The sequence below is a fragment of the Pristiophorus japonicus genome, chromosome 15 (genome assembly GCF_044704955.1).
Source record: "Pristiophorus japonicus isolate sPriJap1 chromosome 15, sPriJap1.hap1, whole genome shotgun sequence".
In the NCBI taxonomy this organism is placed as follows: Eukaryota; Metazoa; Chordata; class Chondrichthyes; family Pristiophoridae; genus Pristiophorus; species Pristiophorus japonicus.
In genome coordinates this window covers 182149503-182170966 of record NC_091991.1, presented here as the reverse complement: position 1 = coordinate 182170966, position 21464 = coordinate 182149503, and the positions used below count along the sequence as shown (strand labels likewise).

General features: G+C 50.5%; 1 protein-coding gene across 1 annotated transcript in view; it reads left to right on the top strand.

The window, feature by feature from the left end:
* The window catches only part of LOC139280541 (heparan sulfate glucosamine 3-O-sulfotransferase 2-like), a 95061-nt gene extending 79766 nt beyond the window's left edge, over nucleotides 1-15295 (top strand). The window contains exon 3 of the mRNA XM_070900026.1: nucleotides 14677-15295. Within this exon, the coding sequence (XP_070756127.1) occupies nucleotides 14677-15295 (619 nt within the window). The remainder of the gene's footprint in view (nucleotides 1-14676) is intronic.
* Nucleotides 15296-21464: the final 6169 nt, after the last annotated feature.

Genomic DNA, 21464 nt, shown 5'->3' with positions numbered 1-21464 from the left:
CACACCAAAAGGGATGAGTTCACAGATGTTTTAATGAACGGCCCGATATTCCAGTCCTGAACTCCAATTGAAGGGGTGGAAGGTGCCCCTGTGTGGATTTTTTCATCATCATCATAGGCAGTCCCTCGAAATCGACTTGCTTCCACTCTAAAAGTGAGTTTTTAGGTGACTGAACAGTCCAATATGGGAATTAAATTCTCTACTTTTTTTACTCTCAACAGCTCAGATACCAGTAAGTCTGCCTCGAATGAATACAGCCCAGTAGACGAGGTAATCTTGTGTTCTGAGCTGTCCTTTCCAACAGTTACTTCAACATCTCGGTCGCTCTGCAAACCTTAAGGTGGAAGGGAAGAGACAACATTGGAGGGGAATATTTAACTGGTCTCAGCAACAGGGGAGGTCCATCTCCCTCTAAACAGAAAGCAAACAAATGGCAGTCCATTGCCAAACACCAATGATGAATGCAACAACCCCTCTCCATGGTGTCAGCCATCGCTCAGTGGGTGTTGCTCTGGCCTCTGAGTCAGAAGGTCGTAGGTTCAATCTCTACTCCAGAGATTTGAGCCCATAATCCAGACTAACACTCCCAGTGTAGTACTGAGGGAGTGCCGCACTGTCGGAGGGGCAGTACTGAGGGAGTGCCGCACTGTCGGAGGGGCAGTACTGAGGGAGTGCCGCACTGTCGGAGGGGCAGTACTGAGGGAGTGCCGCACTGTCGGAGGGGCAGTACTGAGGGAGTGCCGCACTGTCGGAGGGGCAGTACTGAGGGAGTGCTGCACTGTCAGAGGGGCAGTACTGAGGGAGCGCCGCACTGTCGGAGGGGCAATACTGAGGGAGTGCCGCACTGTCGGAGGGGCAGTCCTGAGGGAGCGCCGCACTGTCAGAGGGGCAGTACTGAGGGAGTGCCGCACTATCGGAGGGGCAGTACTGAGGGAGTGCTGCACTGTCAGAGGGGCAGTACTGAGGGAGCGCCGCACTGTCGGAGGGGCAGTACTGAGGGAGCGCCGCACTGTCGGAGGGGCAGTACTGAGGGAGTGCCGCACTGTCGGAGGGGCAGTACTGAGGGAGTGCCGCACTATCGGAGGGGCAGTACTGAGGGAGCGCCGCACTGTCGGAGGGGCAGTACTGAGGGAGTGCCGCACTGTCGGAGGGGCAGCACTGAGGGAGCACCGCACTGTCGGAGGGGCAGTACTGAGGGAGCACCGCACTGTCGGAGGGGCAATACTGAGGGAGCGCCGCACTGTCAAAGCTACTGTTTTTTGGATAAGACATTAAACTGTCTTCCCTCTCAGGTGGATGTAAAAGATCCCGTCACACTATTTCGAAGAAGAGCAGGGGAGTTCTCCCCAGTGTCCCGGCCAATATTTATCCTTCAATCAACATCACTAAAACAGATTATCTAATCATTCTCACATTGCTGTGAGTAGGGTTTTGTTATGCACAAATTGGCTGCTGTGTTATCTACATTACCAAAGTACTTCAGTGGCTGAAAGCACTTTGGGACGCCCTGAAGTGTTGAAAGGGGCTGTAGACATGGGAGGCCTTTCTTTCTATGTTGAAACCATCTCTGCCAAAGTGAGCAATATGATGTTTGAAAATCCCCTGCCCCTGCTGAATAAATAACTCTCTTTCTTGTTAATAAAAGGAATTGTTAATTAGACAATGCGGTAAGCGTGGGTGGGTGGTGATTGGTCCCGCAAGGCCCTGAGGTGCTGATGTCACCTGTGGATCAGGCTGACTCATTTGTGTGGCACAGAGCTGCAATAGACGCTTGGCTCCAGCCCACACAGGAGCCAGCAATACACACAGCAAAGGAGGTATCGCCGGAGCACTGGGGACTGGCACACACACCTCAACAGCCCCAGGGCATGGCAGCCCAAGTCAGAGAGGAACAAGGAAAGTAGGGAAGATCATCAACACTTGAATGGGAAGGGGTTTGGGTCCATTGGGATTGTGTACAATGGGAGTGAATGAGGAGGGGTTTGGGTCCATTGGGATTGTGTACAATGGGAGTGAATGAGGAGAGGTTTGGGTCCGGATATAAAAGGGGTCAGAGGGTCTAGTAAGGAGGAGGAACTGAGGGAAATCCTTATTAGTCGGGAAATTGTGTTGGGGAAATTGATGGGATTGAAGGCCGATAAATCCCCAGGGCCTGATGGACTGCATCCCAGAGTACTTAAGGAGGTGGCCTTGGAAATAGTGGATGCATTGACAGTCATTTTCCAACATTCCATTGACTCTGGATCAGTTCCTATGGAGTGGAGGGTAGCCAATGTAACCCCACTTTTTAAAAAAGGAGGGAGAGAGAAAACAGGGAATTATAGACCGGTCAGCCTGACATCGGTCGTGGGTAAAATGATGGAATCAGTTATTAAGGATGTCATAGCAGTGCATTTGGAAAGAGGTAATATGATAGGTCCAAGTCAGCATGGATTTGTGAAAGGGAAATCATGCTTGACAAATCTTCTGGAATTTTTTGAGGATGTTTCCAGTAGAGTGGACAAGGGAGAACCAGTTGATGTGGTATATTTGGACTTTCAGAAGGCTTTCGACAAGGTCCCACACAAGAGATTATTGTGCAAAGTTAAAGCACATGGGATTGGGGGTTGTGTGCTGACATGGATTGAGAACTGGTTGTCAGACAGGAAGCAAAGAGTAGGAGTAAATGGGGACTTTTCAGAATGGCAGGCAGTGACTAGTGGGGTACCGCAAGGTTCTGTGCTGGGGCCCCAGCTGTTTACACTGTACATTAATGATTTAGACAAGGGGATTAAATGTAGTATCTCCAATTTGCGGATGACACTAAGTTGGGTGGCAGTGTGAGCTGCGAGGAGGATGCTATGAGGCTGCAGAGCGACTTGGATAGGTTAGGTGAGTGGGCAAATGCATGGCAGATGAAGTATAATGTGGATAAATGTGAGGTTATCCACTTTGGTGGTAAAAACAGAGAGACAGACTATTATCTGAATGGTGACAGATTAGGAAAAGGGGAGGTGCAAAGAGACCTGGGTGTCATGGTACATCAGTCATTGAAGGTTGGCATGCAGGTACAGCAGGCGGTTAAGAAAACAAATGGCATGTTGGCCTTCATAGCGAGGGGATTTGAGTACAGGGGCAGGGAGGTGTTGCTACAATTGTACAGGGCCTTGGTGAGGCCACACCTGGAGTATTGTGCACAGTTTTAGTCTCCTAACCTGAGGAAGGACATTCTTGCTATTGAGGGAGTGCAGCGAAGGTTCACCAGACTGATTCCCGGGATGGCGGGACTGACCTATCAAGAAAGACTGGATCAACTGGGCTTGTATTCACTGGAGTTCAGAAGAATGAGAGGGGACCTCATAGAAACGTTTAAAATTCTGACGGGGTTAGACAGGTTAGATGCAGGAAGAATGTTCCCAATGTTGGGGAAGTCCAGAACCAGGGGACAAAGTCTAAGGATAAGGGGGAAGCCATTTAGGACCGAGATGAGGAGGAATTTCTTCACCCAGAGAGTGGTGAACCTGTGGAATTCTCTACCACAGAAAGTGGTTGAGGCCAATTCACTAAATATATTCAAAAAGAAGTTAGATGAAGTCCTTACTACTAGGGGAATCAAGGGGTATGGTGAGAAAGCAGGAATGGGGTACTGAAGTTACATGTTCAGCCATGAACTCATTGAATGGCAGTGCAGGCTAGAAGGGCCGAATGGCCTACTCCTGCACCCAGTTTCTATGTTTCTATCTTTCTATTGGGATTGTGTACAATGGGAATGAATGGGAAGGGATTTGGTTCCATTGGGATTCTGTACAATGGGAGTGAATGGGAAGGGGTTTGGGTCCATTGGGATTCTGTACAATGGGAGTGAATGGGAAGGGGTTTGGTCCATTGGAATTGTGTATAGTAGAAGTGAATGGGAAGGGGTTTGAGTTGCAATGAGCATAGAAGGAAATGATCCTAATGGATTACAGGGTGCGGGGTGACTTGGACAGGTTAGGTGAGTGGGCTAATGCATGGCAGATGCAGTATAATGTGGATAAGTATGAGGTTATCCATTTTGGGGGCAAAAACACGAAGGCAGAATATTATCTGGATGGCGGCAGATTAGGAAAAGGGGAGGTGCAACGAGACCTGGGTGTCATGGTTCATCAGTCACTGAAAGTGGGTATGCAGGTACAGCAGGCGGTGAAGAAGGCAAATGGTATATTGGCCTTCATAGCTAGGGGATTTGAGTATAGGAGCAGGGAGGTCTTACTGCAGTTGTACAGGGCCTTAGTGAGGCCTCACCTGGAATATTATGTACAGTTTTGATCTAATCTGAGGAAGGACGTTCTTGCTATTGAGGGAGTGCAGCGAACGTTCACCAGACTGATTCCATGGATGGCTGGACTGTCATATTAGGAGAGACTGGATCAATTGGGCCTTTATTCACTGGGGTTTAGAAGGATGAGAGGGGATCTCATAGAAATGTATAAGGTTCTGACGGGACTGGACAGGTTAGATACGGGAAGAATGTTCCCGATTTTGGGGAAGTCCAGAACCAGGGGACATAGTCTTAGGATAAGGGGTAGGCCATTTAGGACTGAGATGAGGAGAAACTTCTTCACTCAGAGAGTTGTTAACCTGTGGAATTCCCTGCCGCAGAGAGTTGTTGAGGCCAGTTCATTGGATATATTCAAGAGGAAGTTAAATATGGCCCTTACGGCTAAGGGGATCAAGGGGTATGGAGAGAAAGCAGGAACGGGGTACTGAGGGAATGATCAGCCATGATCTTATTGAATGGTGGTGCAGGCTCGAAGGGCCGAATGGCCTACTCCTGCACCTATTTTCTATGTTTCTATGTTTCTATCTGTACTTGGAATGTCTGAGCAGTTAACGGGATTTGATTGGATCTATTGTGGGACACAGCTCAGTTGAAGACTAGTCGTTGCCCTCGTGGTTCATGGGTGTAAATATTCTCAAATCACAGGACGGGAGAGGCTGGAGATGAGAAACAGCCAGCAGCTGACTGGGCACACTCGGGCTTGGCACTGACCAGCTTGACCCGTCTCACTGCTGGAATTCAAATTAAAGTGCCGCAATCAAGAGAGAGACGTAAAAGGGAGAGGCTGGTGGAAGTTGTTATGTCTGTAATACTCTATGAATGACTCCACGAGGTCTAGTATTGTACTCGAGCTGTTGTGACCTTAGTCCCATTTATTGTAACTCCAGAGTGAGGCACCAGCATGTTGGGTAGCCTTTTATACTGGGCCCTGCACACCTATACAGGTGACCCTCAGGTCTCCCACCGCAAGTGCCCTCTGGTGGCACACCTTATGTGACTGTACAGTTAAAGTACTGCAATCTGTAGAGAGACATAAAAGGGAGAGGCTGGTGGAGGTTACACTACCCTTTATTCCCCCACGCTATAAACTGTTCCCCATTTGAAGAGTTGCCCGGTTACTTGTGACTGTCCCTATTTCTGTTGTCGACCCTGAAGGGCAGATGCGGAATGGAGGGTCTGGATGATGCGCTGAGCGCTTGTTACACCAGCTCCTCTTTGCTCACTTGCTTCTGACTGTTTGTAAGCTGCAGGTTTCCCCAGTGTGCAAATAGTTGTGTAACAGCTGGTGAGCCAGGGGGGATGGGAGAGGAGGGTGAGGGTGGGGAGTAGACCAGAGGACTGAGTCTGGAACTTTACGATGGGGAAAAGGAAAGCTAGATGCTGGTTTGCGGGTTCTTGGGGATCAGTCAGTTTGGGGAGTAGGAAGTGCAGGAGGGCTTTCACGATGAAACAAGGACACTAATTCTCCCCACACGTCTCACTTAATGCCAATCAATCTCGCCAGGCAGGACAAGCAGAGAGATGATTGGTTGAACATGTTAGCTGAAGGAAAGACCTGAATGGGATTGGATGTTTTACAGATAGGTGCAGAATGAGCTGAGAAAATACTCCGGGATCTCTATGGTGACCGGGTCAAGCAAATACCTTCTGCACATTGAGTAATGTGATGTGCGGATGCACGTTTACTCTGCAGTTCTGGTCTGATCATCTTTGAGAATCATGGAGTATCTATACTGTGGCTTTCCTCTGGAGAGTCACTGGGTCCGTGATAGGGGAGAGTACATGGGGTGTGGGGCGGTGGGGGGGGGAAGAGAGTACATGGGGGGTGGGGGGAAAAAGAGTACATGGGGTGTGGGGAGTGGGGGGGAAGAGTGTACATGGGGTGGGTGGGGGGGGAAGAGTGTACGTGGGGGGGGGAAGAGTGTACATGGGGGGGGAGAGTGTACATGGGGAGGAAAGAGTGTATATGGAGTGTGGGGGGGGAAGAGTGTACATGGAGTGTGGGGGGGAGTGTACATGGGGTGTTGGGGGAGTGTACATGTGGTGAGGGTAAATAGTGTACATGGGGTGGGGGTAAGTAGTGTACATGGGGTGTGCGGAGGGGAAGAGTGTACATGGGGGGGGAAGTAGTTGTGATCACAAGGCAATTAAGAATTAGGGAGGCCATTCGGCCCATCTAATGCCATCCAACCAGAAAGACCTAAAATCCCCTCGTTCAACGATTCAATTCTTTCTTCAATGTCTCCTGGTTGTGTTCTCCCACTCCCTCTCCAGTCTGGCCTATTTGTTGATCACGCTGCGTGAGGAACCTCCGGATTATCTTTTACCAGTTTGAACCTGTATCTTACTCTCATAATTTAATTCAAAGATGTTTCTGGATTTACCTGTTCCATACATAGGGTATAAACACTCACTCCCTCCACCACCGGCGCCCCCTGGCTGCAGTGTGTACCATCGACAAGATGCACTGCAGCAACTCGCCAAGGCTTCTTCGGCAGCACCTCCCAAACCCGCGACCTGTACCACCTAGAAGGACAAGGGCAGCAGGCGCATGGGAACACCACCACCTCCACGTTCCCCTCCCAGTCACACACCATCCTGACTTGGAAATATATCAGCCGTTCCTTCATCATCACGGAGTCAAAATCCTTACCTCCGGGCTACAGCGGTTCAAGAAGGCAGCTCACCACCACCTTCTCAGGGCAACTAAGAATGGGCAATAAATGCTGGCCTTGCCAGCGATGCCCACATCCTGAGAATGAATAAAGGCAAAGATCACTCCCTTCTTAACAGGCTAAAAAAAACAAGTTTCTCCAATCTGCTCGTAACGCTGACTCTGACATTGGGGATCAGAATCATCTTCACTTTGCTCTACACTGCCTCCAGCGTACAACAGCTCTCATGTGTCTGACAGACTAAAAGTCTGTAGCAAAGGGTCCGGGTAGAACGAGGCCCCTATTCAGTCCCTTTGGGCCCCACCTTCTTTGCGGAGAAGCATCCTGGGCTAGGCTTCGATGATGAGTGTCTGGATGAAATAGTGCTGAAAAAACCCAATTAATGTCTATTAACCAAATCAATATATAATTGGCCAGTAAAGCAATAATTAGATGCCGCAGGACTTTTGAAAGCAATAAGATGCTCGTTAATGCACGTGCGAGAGCTCAGTGTACTAAAGACTAAATAAAGGCTGGTGTAATATTAATGAGTGAACACACTGCGTTCCTGTTGGTATCCCACACAGGTGGCAGTGTGCATACAGAACACGTTGTTGGATTAAATATACACAAGGTGAAGGCAATTTGTCTTTCATCTGCCTCAGATTTATCTCCATTTAAAGGGTAGTGCAGTGTCTCTATTGAGCTTCAGGGCTTTCACGTGGGGCTCATTACTGCTACAACACATCGCTCCTGCTTAAAGCAGGTTTGTCCAATTGCTGCTCTGCTCCTTAAAGGGTTAAATAAGACACAACTTGGTATATGGCCGGGTAAAGGGGAACGATTCACTCCCGTCTGGGACTGTACACCCCATGTGTGTCTCAGTGTCCCCTGTACATGTACAGTACACAGCGGGTAAAGGGAACAATTCACTCCTGTCTGGGACTGTACACCCCGTGTGTGTCTCAGTGCCCCCTGTACATGTATAGTACACAGCGGGTAAAGGGGAACGATTCACTCCTGTCTGGGACTGTACACCCCGTGTGTGTCTCAGTGTCCCCTGTACATGTACAGTACACAGGGTAAAGGGGAACGATTCACTCCTGTCTGGGACTGTACACCCCATGTGTGTCTCAGTGCCCCCTGTACATGTACAGTACACAGCGGGGTAAGGGGAATGATTCACTCCCGCCTGGGACTGTACACCCCGTGTGTGTCTCAGTGCCCCCTGTACATGTACAGTACACAGCGGGTAAAGGGAATGATTCACTCCTGTCTGGGACTGTACACCCCGTGTGTGTCTCAGTGCCCCCTGTACATGTACAGTACACAGCGGGTAAAGGGAATGATTCACTCCTGTCTGGGACTGTACACCCCGTGTGTGTCTCAGTGCCCCCTGTACATGTACAGTACACAGTGGGTAAAGGGGAACGATTCACTCCTGTCTGGGACTGTACACCCCGTGTGTGTCTCAGTGTCCCCTGTACATGTACAGTACACAGCGGGTAAAGGGAACGATTCACTCCTGTCTGGGACTGTACACCCCGTGTGTGTCTCAGTGCCCCCTGTACATGTACAATACACAGCGGGTAAAGGGGAACGACCCACTCCTGTCTGGGACTGTACACCCCGTGTGTGTCTCAGTGTCCCCTGTACATGTACAGTACACAGCGGGGTAAAGGGGAACGACCCACTCCTGTCTGGGACTGTATACACCGTGTGTGTCTCAGTGTCCCCTGTACATGTACAGTACACAGCGGGGTAAAGGGGAACGATTCACTCCTGTCTGGGACTGTACACCCCGTGTGTGTCTCAGTGCCCCCTGTACATGTACAGTACACAGCGGGTAAAGGGAACGACCCACTCCTGTCTGGGACTGTACACCCCGTGTGTGTCTCAGTGCCCCCTGTACATGTACAGTACACAGCGGGTAAAGGGGAACGATTCACTCCTGTCTGGGACTGTACACCCCGTGTGTGTCTCAGTGTCCCCTGTACATGTACTATTCCCTGTTGTATTCTGTGTCAGCCATGGCTCAGTTAGTAACACCCTCAGCTCTGAATCAGAAGGTAATCACCTAAATCCAGGCTGACATTCCAGTGCAGTGCTGAGGGAGTGCTGCACTGTCGGAGGTGCCGTCTTTCAGATGAGACGTTAAACTGAGGCCCCGTCTGCTCTCTCAGATGGATGTAAAAGATCCCACGCCATTATTTCGAAGAAGTGCAGGGGAGTTATCCCTGGTGTCCTGGCCAATATTTATCCCTTTGAGTTGGAAGGTTATGGGTTCCAGTCCCACACATAAATCTAGGCTGACACTCCAGTGCAATGTCCTGGTCAATATTTATCCCTCAATCAACATAACAAAAAAACAGATTACCTGGTCATCATCACATTGCTGTGTGTGGGAGCTTGCTGTGTGCAAATTGGCTGCTGTGTTTTCCACATTACGAAAGTGACTACACTCCAAAAGTACTTCATTGGCTGTAAAGCACTTTGGGATGTCTGGTGGTTGTGAAAGGCTCTACAGAAATGCAAGTCTTTCTTTCCAATGTATTGCCCCTGTTGTATTCCTCCTCGCTGTGTGTTATGCACACATGATAAAGTGACATACAGCTTTACAAATTCCTTTTTGTATCTGAAGGTTTTTATCACAATGAAAGATCTGGAGGAGTGAGCAGTGAACTGGTTATTTAACTTGCACAGCGTGTGCTGCAGCTGAAGACACATGTACAAGACTGACCAGCCTTGTGTGAGTTGGAGGTGTTGGAAATGATTTATTCCCCCACAGGATGGTGCACACATGGAACAGACTCGCAGAGAAAGGGAGTTTGATTCAGCACCTTCAGAAGGAGCTGGGTCTAGATCTCCAGAAAGGAGATTGCAGGTTTTAGAGATATTAACGGCTGTGCCAGACAAGGAGCTGTGTGTGGTCCCGACAGTACTGTGGGTTTATAATCATACAATCATAGAAATTTACAGCACAGAAGGAGGCCATTTCGGCCCATTGTGTCTGTGCCGGCCGACCAAGAGCTATCCCGCCTAATCCCACTTTCCAGCTCTCGGTCCGTAGCCCTGTAGGTTACGGCACTTCAGGTGCACATCCAAGTACTTTTAAATGAGGTGAGGGTTTCTGCCTCTACCACCCTTTCAGGCAGTGAGTTCCAGACCCCCACCACCCTCTGGGTGAAGACATTTTCCCTCAAATCTCCTCTAAACCTCCCCCCAATTACTTTAAATCTCTGCCCCCTGGTTGTTGACCCCTCTACCAAGGGAAACAGGTCCTTCCTATCCACTCTATCCAGGCCCCCCATAATTTTATACACCTCAATCAAGTCTCCCCTCAGCCTCCTCTGTTCCAACGAAAACAGACCCAGCATCTCCAATCTTTCCTCATAGCCAGAATGCTCCAGTCCAGGCAACATCCTCGTAAATCTCCTCTGCACCCTTTCCAGTGCAATCACATCTTTCCTGTAATGTGGTGACCAGAACTGCACACAGTACTCCAGCTGTGGCCTAACTAGTGTTTTATACAATTCAAGCATAACGTCCCTGCTCTTGTATTCCATGCCTTTATAAAGGCAAGTATTCTGTATACCTTCTTAACCACCTTATCTACCTAGCCTGCTACCTTCAGGGACCTGTGGACCTGCACTCCAAGATCCCTTTGTTCCTCTACACTTCTCAGTGTCCTACCATTTAATGTGTATTCCCTTGCCTTGTTAGCCCTCCCCAATGCATTACCTCACACTTCTCCGGATTGAATTCCATTTGCCACTGTTCTGCCCACCTGACCAGATCATTGATATCTTCCTGCAGTCTACAGCTTTCTTCTTCATTATCAACCCACAACCTATTTTGGTGTCATCTGCAAACTTCTGAACCATACCCCCAGAATAATAGAATAATGAAACATGGCCTGTGGATGGGGCGGGATTGATGGACTGAGTGGCCTTTTCCTGCTCTGGAATTTTTGATGCAATTCAGCGCATTGCAGCCTGTAACTTGGTCAAACAGATTCAGCGTGTGGCTTTGAAATGTGTGTGGGAGCCTCAGTTCAATTTTAAAATAAGGCTTTCCTGCCTATTATAGGCGGCTTACAGGGCCGCCGAAAGAAAAAAGGCCCCGACCAGTGTAGCGTACCGTGTGTGGGCCTCTGCCGGTCCAATCGGCTATTATTCCATTCGATCCACTCCTGGATAATCAGTGCAACTATCTTGAATTTACACCCCACCAGCACTTGCCGGTTTCTTCCCCACTGGCCATGATTCTCCCTGCACCTACGCAACTCGCTTCCCCCTCTTGCACCCCACCCCACCTGTAATCTATTTGCTTCCTGGGGACTTCCATAGCAACACATTGCTATAAAGGACTGGTTGGTTTATTAACAAAGGTTTAACAATCACACGACACATTACCAGTTCATCCACCAGGCTCAAAACCACCTGCCCCATCGTGGATCCCCCAAACCCAACTGGCTGGGGTTTTATTGAGTCTTGTGAACATCACGTGACTGGCTAAGCCACTCACAGTGCAACAGCTCCACCAACCGGTGAGCATCCTCACAGGGGCATACATTACACCTCCACTGCCCGCTTCGAGATTAGAGATCTCTCCGTTGCCTCCAGCAATAGTGGGAAAGAGTAGTGGAGAAGATGCAACAAGTCAAGATGTGGTTCGTAGGTGAGGTCCACCTTGGGTGTAAGAGGCACTCGGATTATGGGAGCAAGGGAGGGCAGAGGGGTGAGGAGCTGGTCGGTTTTGAGATAAGCGGATGAGTCAAAGTTGAAGATTGTGCACTGACTCCAACAAAGTAGGCTGGCAGGGAAGCTGAGGGGCAGCGTGTGGGATGGTGTGCTTGACCATAGCGACAGGAGAGATTAGGTGAGAGCGGGAGCTTGGCGGCGAGAGGTGAGATTGGGTTCACGCGTTAGATGTGCTCTTGTTCATATGTGAGAGAGGTATCACAGCACCCTTCACAACCGCAGGACGTCCCAAAAGCGCTTTACAGTACATTGCTGTTCTAATGTCGGAAACGCGGCAGCTAACATACGCACAGCAAGGTCTCAGAAACAGCAATGAAATAAATAACCAAATTATTTATTTTAGTAATGTTGGTTGATGGATAAATATTGGCCCAGGACACCGGGGAGAACTCCCCTGCTCATCTTCAAACAGTGCCACGGGATCTGAGAGAGCAGGCGGGGCCTCATCGAAAAGACAGCCCCTCCGACAGTGCAGCACTCCCTCAGTACTGCCTCTCTGACAGTGCAGCACTCCCTCAGTATCGCCCCTCCGACTGTACGGCACTCCCTCAGCACTGCCCCTCCGACAGTGCTGCACTCCCTCAGTACTGCCCCTCCGACAGTGCGACACTCCCTCAGTACTGCCCCTCCGACAGTGCGACACTCCCTCAGTACTGCCCCTCCGACAGTGCGACACTCCCTCAGTACTGCCCCTCCGACAGTGCGGCACTCCCTCAGTACTGCCCCTCCGACAGTGCGGCACTCCCTCAGTACTGCCCCTCCGACAGTGCGACACTCCCTCAGTACTGCACTGGAGTGTCAGCCTGGATTATGTTCTCAAGGTGCTGGAGTGGGACGATGAACCCACAACCTCCTGACTCAGAGGCGAGAGAGAGAGTACTGCTCACTGAGAGATGGTGGAACACATGGGCCCAGTGTTTACTCGGGCGGTAAATGTTGATGGGGGAAATCGGTTAATGGGAAAAGATTTTGTGAACTGTTGGTCACACTGAGCAACTAGTGCTTGGTTTAAGGACATTAAGTATGTGGTTGGGATTTGGAATATACAAACAGCGAAGGCTTGCAGTAACTCAATACCTTCAGCAACTCAGCTTCAGAAGGAAGATAATATCACATTTAAGAGTTCTGCAGAGTCAAATTAAATTTGAAATGCAATGAATCATTTAAACATTGAACCTCCTTTTGTCCTGGATGTCAAAACGATCAAATCTCCTTCTCCACGTACATTCCCCCTATCACGGGCTCTACCCACCCATTGAATCCCCCCCCACACCCCATGTACACTCTCCCCCCACACCCCATGTACACTCTCCCCCCACACCCCATGTACACTCTCCCCCCACACCCCATGTACACTCTCCCCCCACACCCCATGTACACTGCCCCCCACACCCCATGTACACCCTCCCCCCCACACCCCATGTATACCCTCCCCCCCCACCCCATGTACACCCTCCCCCCCACACCCCATGTACACTCTCCCCCCACACCCCATGTACACTCCCCCCCACACCCCATGTACACTCTCCCCCCACACCCCATGTACACCCTCCCCCCACACCCCATGTACACTCCCCCCACACCCCATGTACACTCTCCCCCACACCCCATGTACACTCTCCCCACACCCCATGTACACCCTCCCCCCACACCCCATGTACACTCCCCCCACACCCCATGTACACTCTCCCCACACCCCATGTACACTCTCCCCCTACACCCCATGTACACTCTCCCCCCACACCCCATGTACACTCTCCCCCCACACCCCATGTACACTCTCCCCCCACACCCCATGTACACTCCCCCTCTACACCCCATGTACACTCCCCCCCACACCCCATGTACACTCTCCCCACACCCCATGTACACCCTCCCCCCACACCCCATGTACACTCCCCCCAAACCCCATGTACACTCTCCCCACACCCCATGTACACTCTCCCCCTACACCCCATGTACACTCTCCCCCCACACCCCATGTACACTCCCCCTCCACACCCCATGTACACTCAACCCCCACACCCCATGTACACTCTCCCCCCACACCCCATGTACACTCTCCCCCCACACCTCATGTACACTCCCCCCTACACCCCATGTACACTCTCCCCCCCACACCCCATGTACACTCTCCCCCACACCCCATGTACACTCTCCCCCCACACCCCATGTACACTCTCCCCCCACACCCCATGTACACACTCCCCCCACACCCCATGTACACTCACCCCCCACACCCCATGTACACTCTCCCCCCACACCCCATGTACACACTCCCCCCACACCCCATGTACACTCACCCCCCACACCCCATGTACACTCTCCCCCCACACCTCATGTACACACTCCCCCCACATCCCATGTACAAGAATGTTTGCTTCAATTCTTTTTGCCTGTTTGTTTTTAACCATATCCTCCCACCTTTGTGCATTCTCAGTGGACGGGAAGATAATTTGACAGATTTTTTTTGGAAGTGTCAGCCAGTAGCTCAGTGGGTAGCACCCTCCACACTCGCCTCTGAGTCATGAAGGCTGTGGGTTCAAGTTAGTCTCCAGAGAATTGAGCTCAAAAATCCAGGCTGACACTCCAGTGCAAGACTGAGGGAGTGCCGTATTGTCAGAGGGGCCGTCTTTCAGATGAGACGTTAAACCGAGGCCCCGTCTGCTCTCATGTCACTATTTTAAGAGCAGGGGAGTTATCCCCGGTGTCCTGGGGCCGATATTTATCCCTCGACCAACATCACTAAAGCAGATCATCTGATCATTATCACATTGCTGTTTGTGGGAGCTTGCTGTGCGCAAATTGGCTGTCGCGTTTCCCACATTGCAACAGCGACTACACTCTGAAAAGCACTTCATTGGCTGATTGGGACGTCTGGTGTTCGTGAAATACGTTGTAGAAATGCAAGTCTTTCTACCGTCGAGAATATTAACACTTGTTTTCTTTGTGTCTTTAGAAGTTTGATGCCCAAGACATTGGACGGACAGATCACCATGGAGAAAACGCCCAGTTACTTTGTGACCAGAGAGGCACCAAAGCGGATCTTCTCGATGGCGAAGGACACCAAGCTGATCGTGGTGGTGAGGAACCCGGTGACCAGGGCCATTTCCGACTACACCCAGACACTGTCCAAGAAACCGGAGATTCCAACCTTTGAGGTTCTGGCCTTCAAGAACAGGACCCTGGGCCTGATCGACGCCTCTTGGAGTGCGATCCGCATCGGGATCTACGCCTTACACCTGGAGAACTGGCTGCAGTTCTTCCCCCTCTCTCAGATCCACTTCGTCAGCGGCGAGAGGCTGATCATTGACCCGGCCGGAGAGATGGGCAAAGTGCAGGACTTCCTGGGCCTCAAGAGGATCGTCACCGACAAACATTTTTATTTCAACAAAACCAAGGGGTTCCCTTGCCTGAAGAAACCGGAGGACAGTGGCGTGCCTCGTTGCCTGGGAAAATCGAAAGGGAGGACTCACGTCCAGATAGACCCAGACGTTATTGAGCAACTAAAAGAATTTTACAGACCGTATAATGTAAAGTTTTATCAAATGGCGGGACAGGACTTTCGATGGGACTAATCACTAACTGAACCACGTGTTGAGAAAATAAAGGAAAAAGCTTATGTCTGTCTTGCATCATCGGTGACTTACCATACTGAACCAGCGAGCCTGTTATGGCACACACCAGGCAGGCTGTGCCAAGGCTCGGACCGCGAGGCCTGAGGCTGGACGGTGAGATTCAGCATCTGCCTCCTTTGTTCAGCAGGGTTTAGGCCACCCGATGGGGCAATCACTGGGGTACCACTGGGTCAACCACTGTACCAACCAATGGGGGTACCACTGGGCCAACCACTGTACCAACCACTGGGGGTATCACTGGGAGTACCACTGGGGAAATCACTGGGGAACCACTGTACCAACCACTGGGGCAATCACTGAGGGTACCACTGGGAGTACCACTGGGGCAACCACTGGGGGTACCACTGGGGCAATCACTGGGCCAACCAGTGTACCAACCAATGGGGATACCACTGGGGAAATCACTGGGGGAACCACTGTACAAAACACTGGGGGTATCACTGGGGGAACCACTGTACCAACCACTGGGGGTACCACTGGGGCAATCACTGGGGGTACCACTGGGGCAACCACTGAGAAACCACTGTACCAGCCACTGGGGGTACCACTGGGGCAATCACTGGGGGTACCACTGTACCAGCCACTGGGGCAACCAGGGTTAACCACTGTACCAGCCACTGGTTCAACCAGAAGAAACCACTGGGCCAGCCAGTGGAGAAACATATTGGCATCTGCCCGAGAAATGTGTTGTTTTTTTAAAGTGAAATATATTGCATTGTACCAATATTGTTGGCCTGTGGAATATTGCTGTCTAAACCAATGGGAATTCTCAAATTCACCTGCACTCAGAGACCTATAGACACACATCCCATCACAATGACTCCAATCAAAAGCTTTGTGAAGCATGCAGCACAGTTGAAGGAGTGATTGAGTGTGGAGGCCGACCCTTCTCTCCCATTATTGATTTTCACCTTCATGGTTTAATTTACAGCAACCGTTAATCTCACTGTTCTAATCCCCGCGGGCCCTTCAGTTGTCACAGGCTTATTTAGCTTGGGTTTATCAGCAACTGCCACAACTTATAGTGAGAATCTATTGCACTATGATACCGCTGAGTATATTATTTTTTTATTCGTTCTCTGTTTGTGGGCCAGCAGTGGTTGTCCAAGCCTTGTACAGCAGGTCGCTGGGCCACTTTGCAGGGCAGGGAAGAGTCATAGAATAGAACCACAGAAGTTTACAGCGCGGAAGGAAGCCATTCAGCCCATCGTGTCCGTGCTGGCTGACCAAGAGCTACCCAGCCTAATCCCACTTTCCAGCTCTCGGTCCGTAGCCCTGTAGGTTACGGTACTTCAGGTGCACATCCAAGTATTTATTAAATGTGGTGAGGGTTTCTGCCTCTACCACTCTTTCAGTCAGTGAGTTCCAGACCCCCACCACCCTCTGGGTGAAGACATTTCCCCTCAAATCCCCTCTAAACCTCCCCCCAAATTACTTTAAACTATGCCCCCTGGTTGTTGACCCCTTCCTAGCCACTCTATCCGGGCCCCTCAGAATTTTATACACCTCAATAAGGTCTCCCCTCAGCCTCCTCTGTTCCAAAGAAAACAGACCCAGCCTATCCACGTTGGTATGGGACTGGAGTCACATATAGGCCCAGACCGGGTAAGGGCAGCAGTTTTCTTCCCGAAAGGGCATCGGGGTTTTTCCACCATCTGACAGGCCATGCTGACCTTTACTGACACCAGCATTTTATTTTCCAGCTTTTTAAAAACTGAATTCAAATTCTCAAACTGCGCGAGGTGGGATTTGAAGTCACGGGGATAATTGTGACTGGTGTTAAACGGGCGATATAGAAATGAAAATCGGGAGAGACGTGCAATGGGCGGCCGAATCGATATTGCCTGTTTTATGCTAATGCCTACAATCTCTGGATTACGAGTTCAGTACCATAACCACTGCACGGCTGTATGTGTGCTCCCTGCTCAGTGTGAAACCTCCCCCTCGGACAGGTCATGCCTCAAACATGGCCAGGAGATAATCCATGTCAATCCCTCTGTTTGACTGACTGCCGTGTTTTCAATGTGACCCTATCTTCTGTTGTCAGCAGCCATAAGGAAGTAGTCACTCTGGTAATGTCGGGAAATGCAGCAGTCAGTTTGATACAGAGAAACAATAGGTAAGTAATAATGTCTTCATGCTCTAGAAGGAGCAGATGTGTTGTTTATCAAATGAATTAACAGCATGGCTGAGCGTCAGATTAGGTTGCCCAAATCGAGAGTGCTGTAGGATTGAGCCAAACAATTAGATTAAGGTTGGCTGTAATAAATTGTCTCTTTCACAGGTTTGCATGTAAAGACCAGCGTTTGTGCCCCAGAGACAGCACAGGAACGTAGGACAGGAGGAGGCCATTCAGCCCCTCGAGCCTGTTCCGCCATTCAATCAGATTCTGGCTGGCCTGTGACCTAACTCCATCTACCTGCCTTGTCTCCATGTCCCTTAATACCCTTGGCTAGCAAAAAAAATCAATCGAGCTCAGATTTTAAATGATTAACTGCGCTCGCAGACAACAGGTAGCGATTGAATCCCGATCCGAAACAGCCTCAGATTTTCCACTCTAACTGGTTTCTTCACCCAGCCCGGGCTGCGTCAGGATATTGGGGGAACAGCTCAATGAATTGTGTGAGCCCACGAGAGCACACACTCACCACTCTCCCCGCTCCCCCCAACAGTCTGGGTTGTAGAATATCAAGAAGCATTAGCTCGAGATGAATGCAGACAATGAGATTTAATTAGAATAGCTACTCTCTCAAATTACATTGAGCCATAGGTTTGTCTCCAACCTGCGAAGGTCAAGAGGCTCGGCACTTGACGTAACAAGGTCTTGCAGTCAGTAACCTTATATTCTTGGTGGTGCTGTGTCAATACTGACATTTTATTACCCTTGGAACCGATTTACTTAAGCTTATTGATTGATGAAAGAGAGTATTGTAACAGTATAATGAAATCTACTCTATATCTTCCGCCTGAGCATTATCTCCAGTCATTTCTATCCAGCATTTAAGTTGTCAGAAATGGAAAGGATTCACGCAATGTTTTTGTTTCTGTTGAGAAAGTTGGAGGAAGGGCCAAAGCTTACAAAAGCAAGACTCAACGAAGGTCGAAAAATAAGTAGAAGGGAAGCTGGGGATAATCAAGGTGTCAGAAGGTCGTGGGATCACGTCCCACTCCAGAGACTTGAGCACGTAATTCAGGCCGACACTCCCAATGCAGTGCTGAGGGACGAGTGCTTCTGGGTGAGACGTAAAGCCGAGGCCCCATCTACCCTCTCAACAGATCCTATTGCACTATTCAAGGAAGAGCAGGGGAGCTCTCCCGATAATATTTATCCCTTCCTCAACCAACGTCGCCAGAACAGATTATCTGCTCATTAACATATTGCTGTTAATGGGAGCTTGCTGTGCACACATTGGGTGGCGGGCCTCCTACATTACAACAGTAACTGCACTCCAAAAGTATGATGTTGGCTGTGAAGCACTTTGGGATGTCGTGAGGTGGCGATAGGTACCGGATAAATGCTTGTCTTTAATTCTTTCTTGTGATTAAGTGATGTTAAGCTTGAAACATAGAAACATAGAAACATAGAAAATAGGTGCAGGAGTAGGCCATTCGGCCCTTCTAGCCTGCACCGCCATTCAATGAGTTCATGGCTGAACATTCAACTTCAGTACCTCATTCCTGCTTTCTCGCCATACCCCTTGATCCCCCTAGTAGTAAGGACTCCATCTAACTCCTTTTTGAATATATTTAGTGAATTGGCCTCAACTACTTTCTGTGGTAGAGAATTCCACAGGTTCACCACTCTCTGGGTGAAGAAATTCCTCCTCATCTCGGTCCTAAATGGCTTACCCCTGATCCTTAGACTGTGACCCCTGGTTCTGGACTTCCCCAACATCGGGAACATTCTTCCTGCATCTAACCTGTCTAACCCCGTCAGAATTTTAAATGTTTCTATGAGGTCCCCTCTCATTCTTCTGAACTCCAGTGAATACAAGCCCAGTTGATCCAGTCTTTCTTGATAGGTCAGTCCCGCCATCCCGGGAATCAGTCTGGTGAACCTTCGCTGCACTCCCTCAATAGCAAGAATGTCCTTCCTCAGGTTAAGAGACCAAAACTGTACACAATACTCCAGGTGTGGCCTCACCAATGCCCTGTACAACTGCAGCAACACCTCCCTGCCCCTGTACTCAAATCCCCTTGCTATGAAGGCCAACATGCCATTTGCTTTCTTAACCGCCTGCTGCACCTGCATGCCAACCTTCAATGACTGATGTACCATGACACCCAGGTCTCTTTGCACCTTTGAATATTAGAAAATTGGAGATTGTAAGAGGCGAGATGGGAGGAGTTTCATAGTTTAGGTCCCGGGACACAGAGTTAAGGAAAGGATTGTAATATGGTGATTTTTAGGGGATCTTAGATCATTCAACTGGAAAAAAAAGAAAGACTTACATTTATATAGCGCCTTTCACAACCACCAGGCGTCTCAAATCACTTTACAGCCAATGAAGTACTTTTGGAGTGTAGTCACTGCTGTAATGTGGGAAATGTGGCAGCTAATTTGTGCACAGCAAGCTCCCACACACAGCAATGTGATAATGACCAGATAATCTGTTTTAGTGATGTTGATTGAGGGATAAATGTTGGGCAGGACACCGGGGAGAACTCCCCTGCTCTTCTGCCAAATAGTGCCGTGGGATCTTTTACATCCATCTGAGAGAGTAGACGGGGCCTCGATTTAACATCTCACCCGAAAGACGGCACCTCCGACAGTGCGGCTCTCCCTCAGTACAGTCCCTCCAACAGTGCAGCGCTCCCTCAGTACTGCCCCTCCGACAGTGCGACACTCCCTCAGTACTGCCCCTCCGACAGTGCGGCACTCCCTCAGTACTGCCCCTCCGACAGTGCGGCACTCCCTCAGTACTGCCCCTCCGACAGTGCGGCACTCCCTCAGTACTGCCCCTCCGACAGTGCGGCACTCCCTCAGTACTGCCCCTCCGACAGTGCGGCACTCCCTCAGTACTGCCCCTCCGACAGTGCGGCGCTCCCTCAGTACTTCCCGTCCAACAGTGCAGCACTCCCTCAGTACTGCCCCTCCGACAGTGCGGCGCTCCCTCAGTACTGCCCCTCCGACAGTGCGGCTCTCCCTCAGTACTGCCCTTCCAACAGTGCGGCACTCCCTCAGTACTGCCCCTCCAACAGTGCGGCGCTCCCTCAGTACTGCCCCTCCGACAGTGTGGCACTCCCTCAGTACCGCTCCTCCGACAGTGCGGCACTCCCTCAGTACTGCCCCTCCAACAGTGCAGCGCTCCCTCAGTACTGCCCCTCCAACAGTGCGGCTCTCCCTCAGTACGGCCCCTCCAACAGTGCGGCACTCCCTCAGTACTGCCCCTCCAACAGTGCGGCGCTCCCTCAGTACTGCCCCTCCGACAGTGTGGCACTCCCTCAGTACCGCTCCTCCGACAGTGTGGCACTCCCTCAGTACTGCCCCTCCAACAGTGCAGCGCTCCCTCAGTACTGCCCCTCCGACAGTGCGGCACTCCCTCAGTACTGCCCCTCCAACAGTGCGGCACTCCCTCAGTACTGCCCCTCCGACAGTGCGGCGCTCCCTCAGTACTGCCCCTCCGACAGTGCGGCGCTCCCTTAGTACTGCCCCTCTGCCAGTGCGGCGCTCCCTCAGTACTGCCCCTCCGACAGTGCGGCACTCCCTCAGTACTGCCCCTCCGCCAGTGCGGCGCTCCCTCAGTACTGCACTGGAGTGTCAGCCTGGATTTATGTGCTCCAGTCCCTGGAGTGGGGACATGAACCCACAGAGAGTGCTACCCACTGAGCCACAGCTGATGTAGTAAACATGGAAAAATAAACCCAACTACAATTCGACAGGCCACGGGTCAGAGATTTCAAAGCCAATCCACTCCCAGTCTGATTATTCTTTATAAAACTCTGTGCCTCTCGTTCACAAAATTGTTGAAAGACTTTGCCAAGCAGATTTCCTGCACCATTTCGGGCTCATTGACTGCGTGCGAGAAAGTAAACCTTTGCGAAAGTTTTGCAGCAGAGAGCATTATAATTGGGGTCACAGATGCAGAGATGGGAGACCAGGGACTTA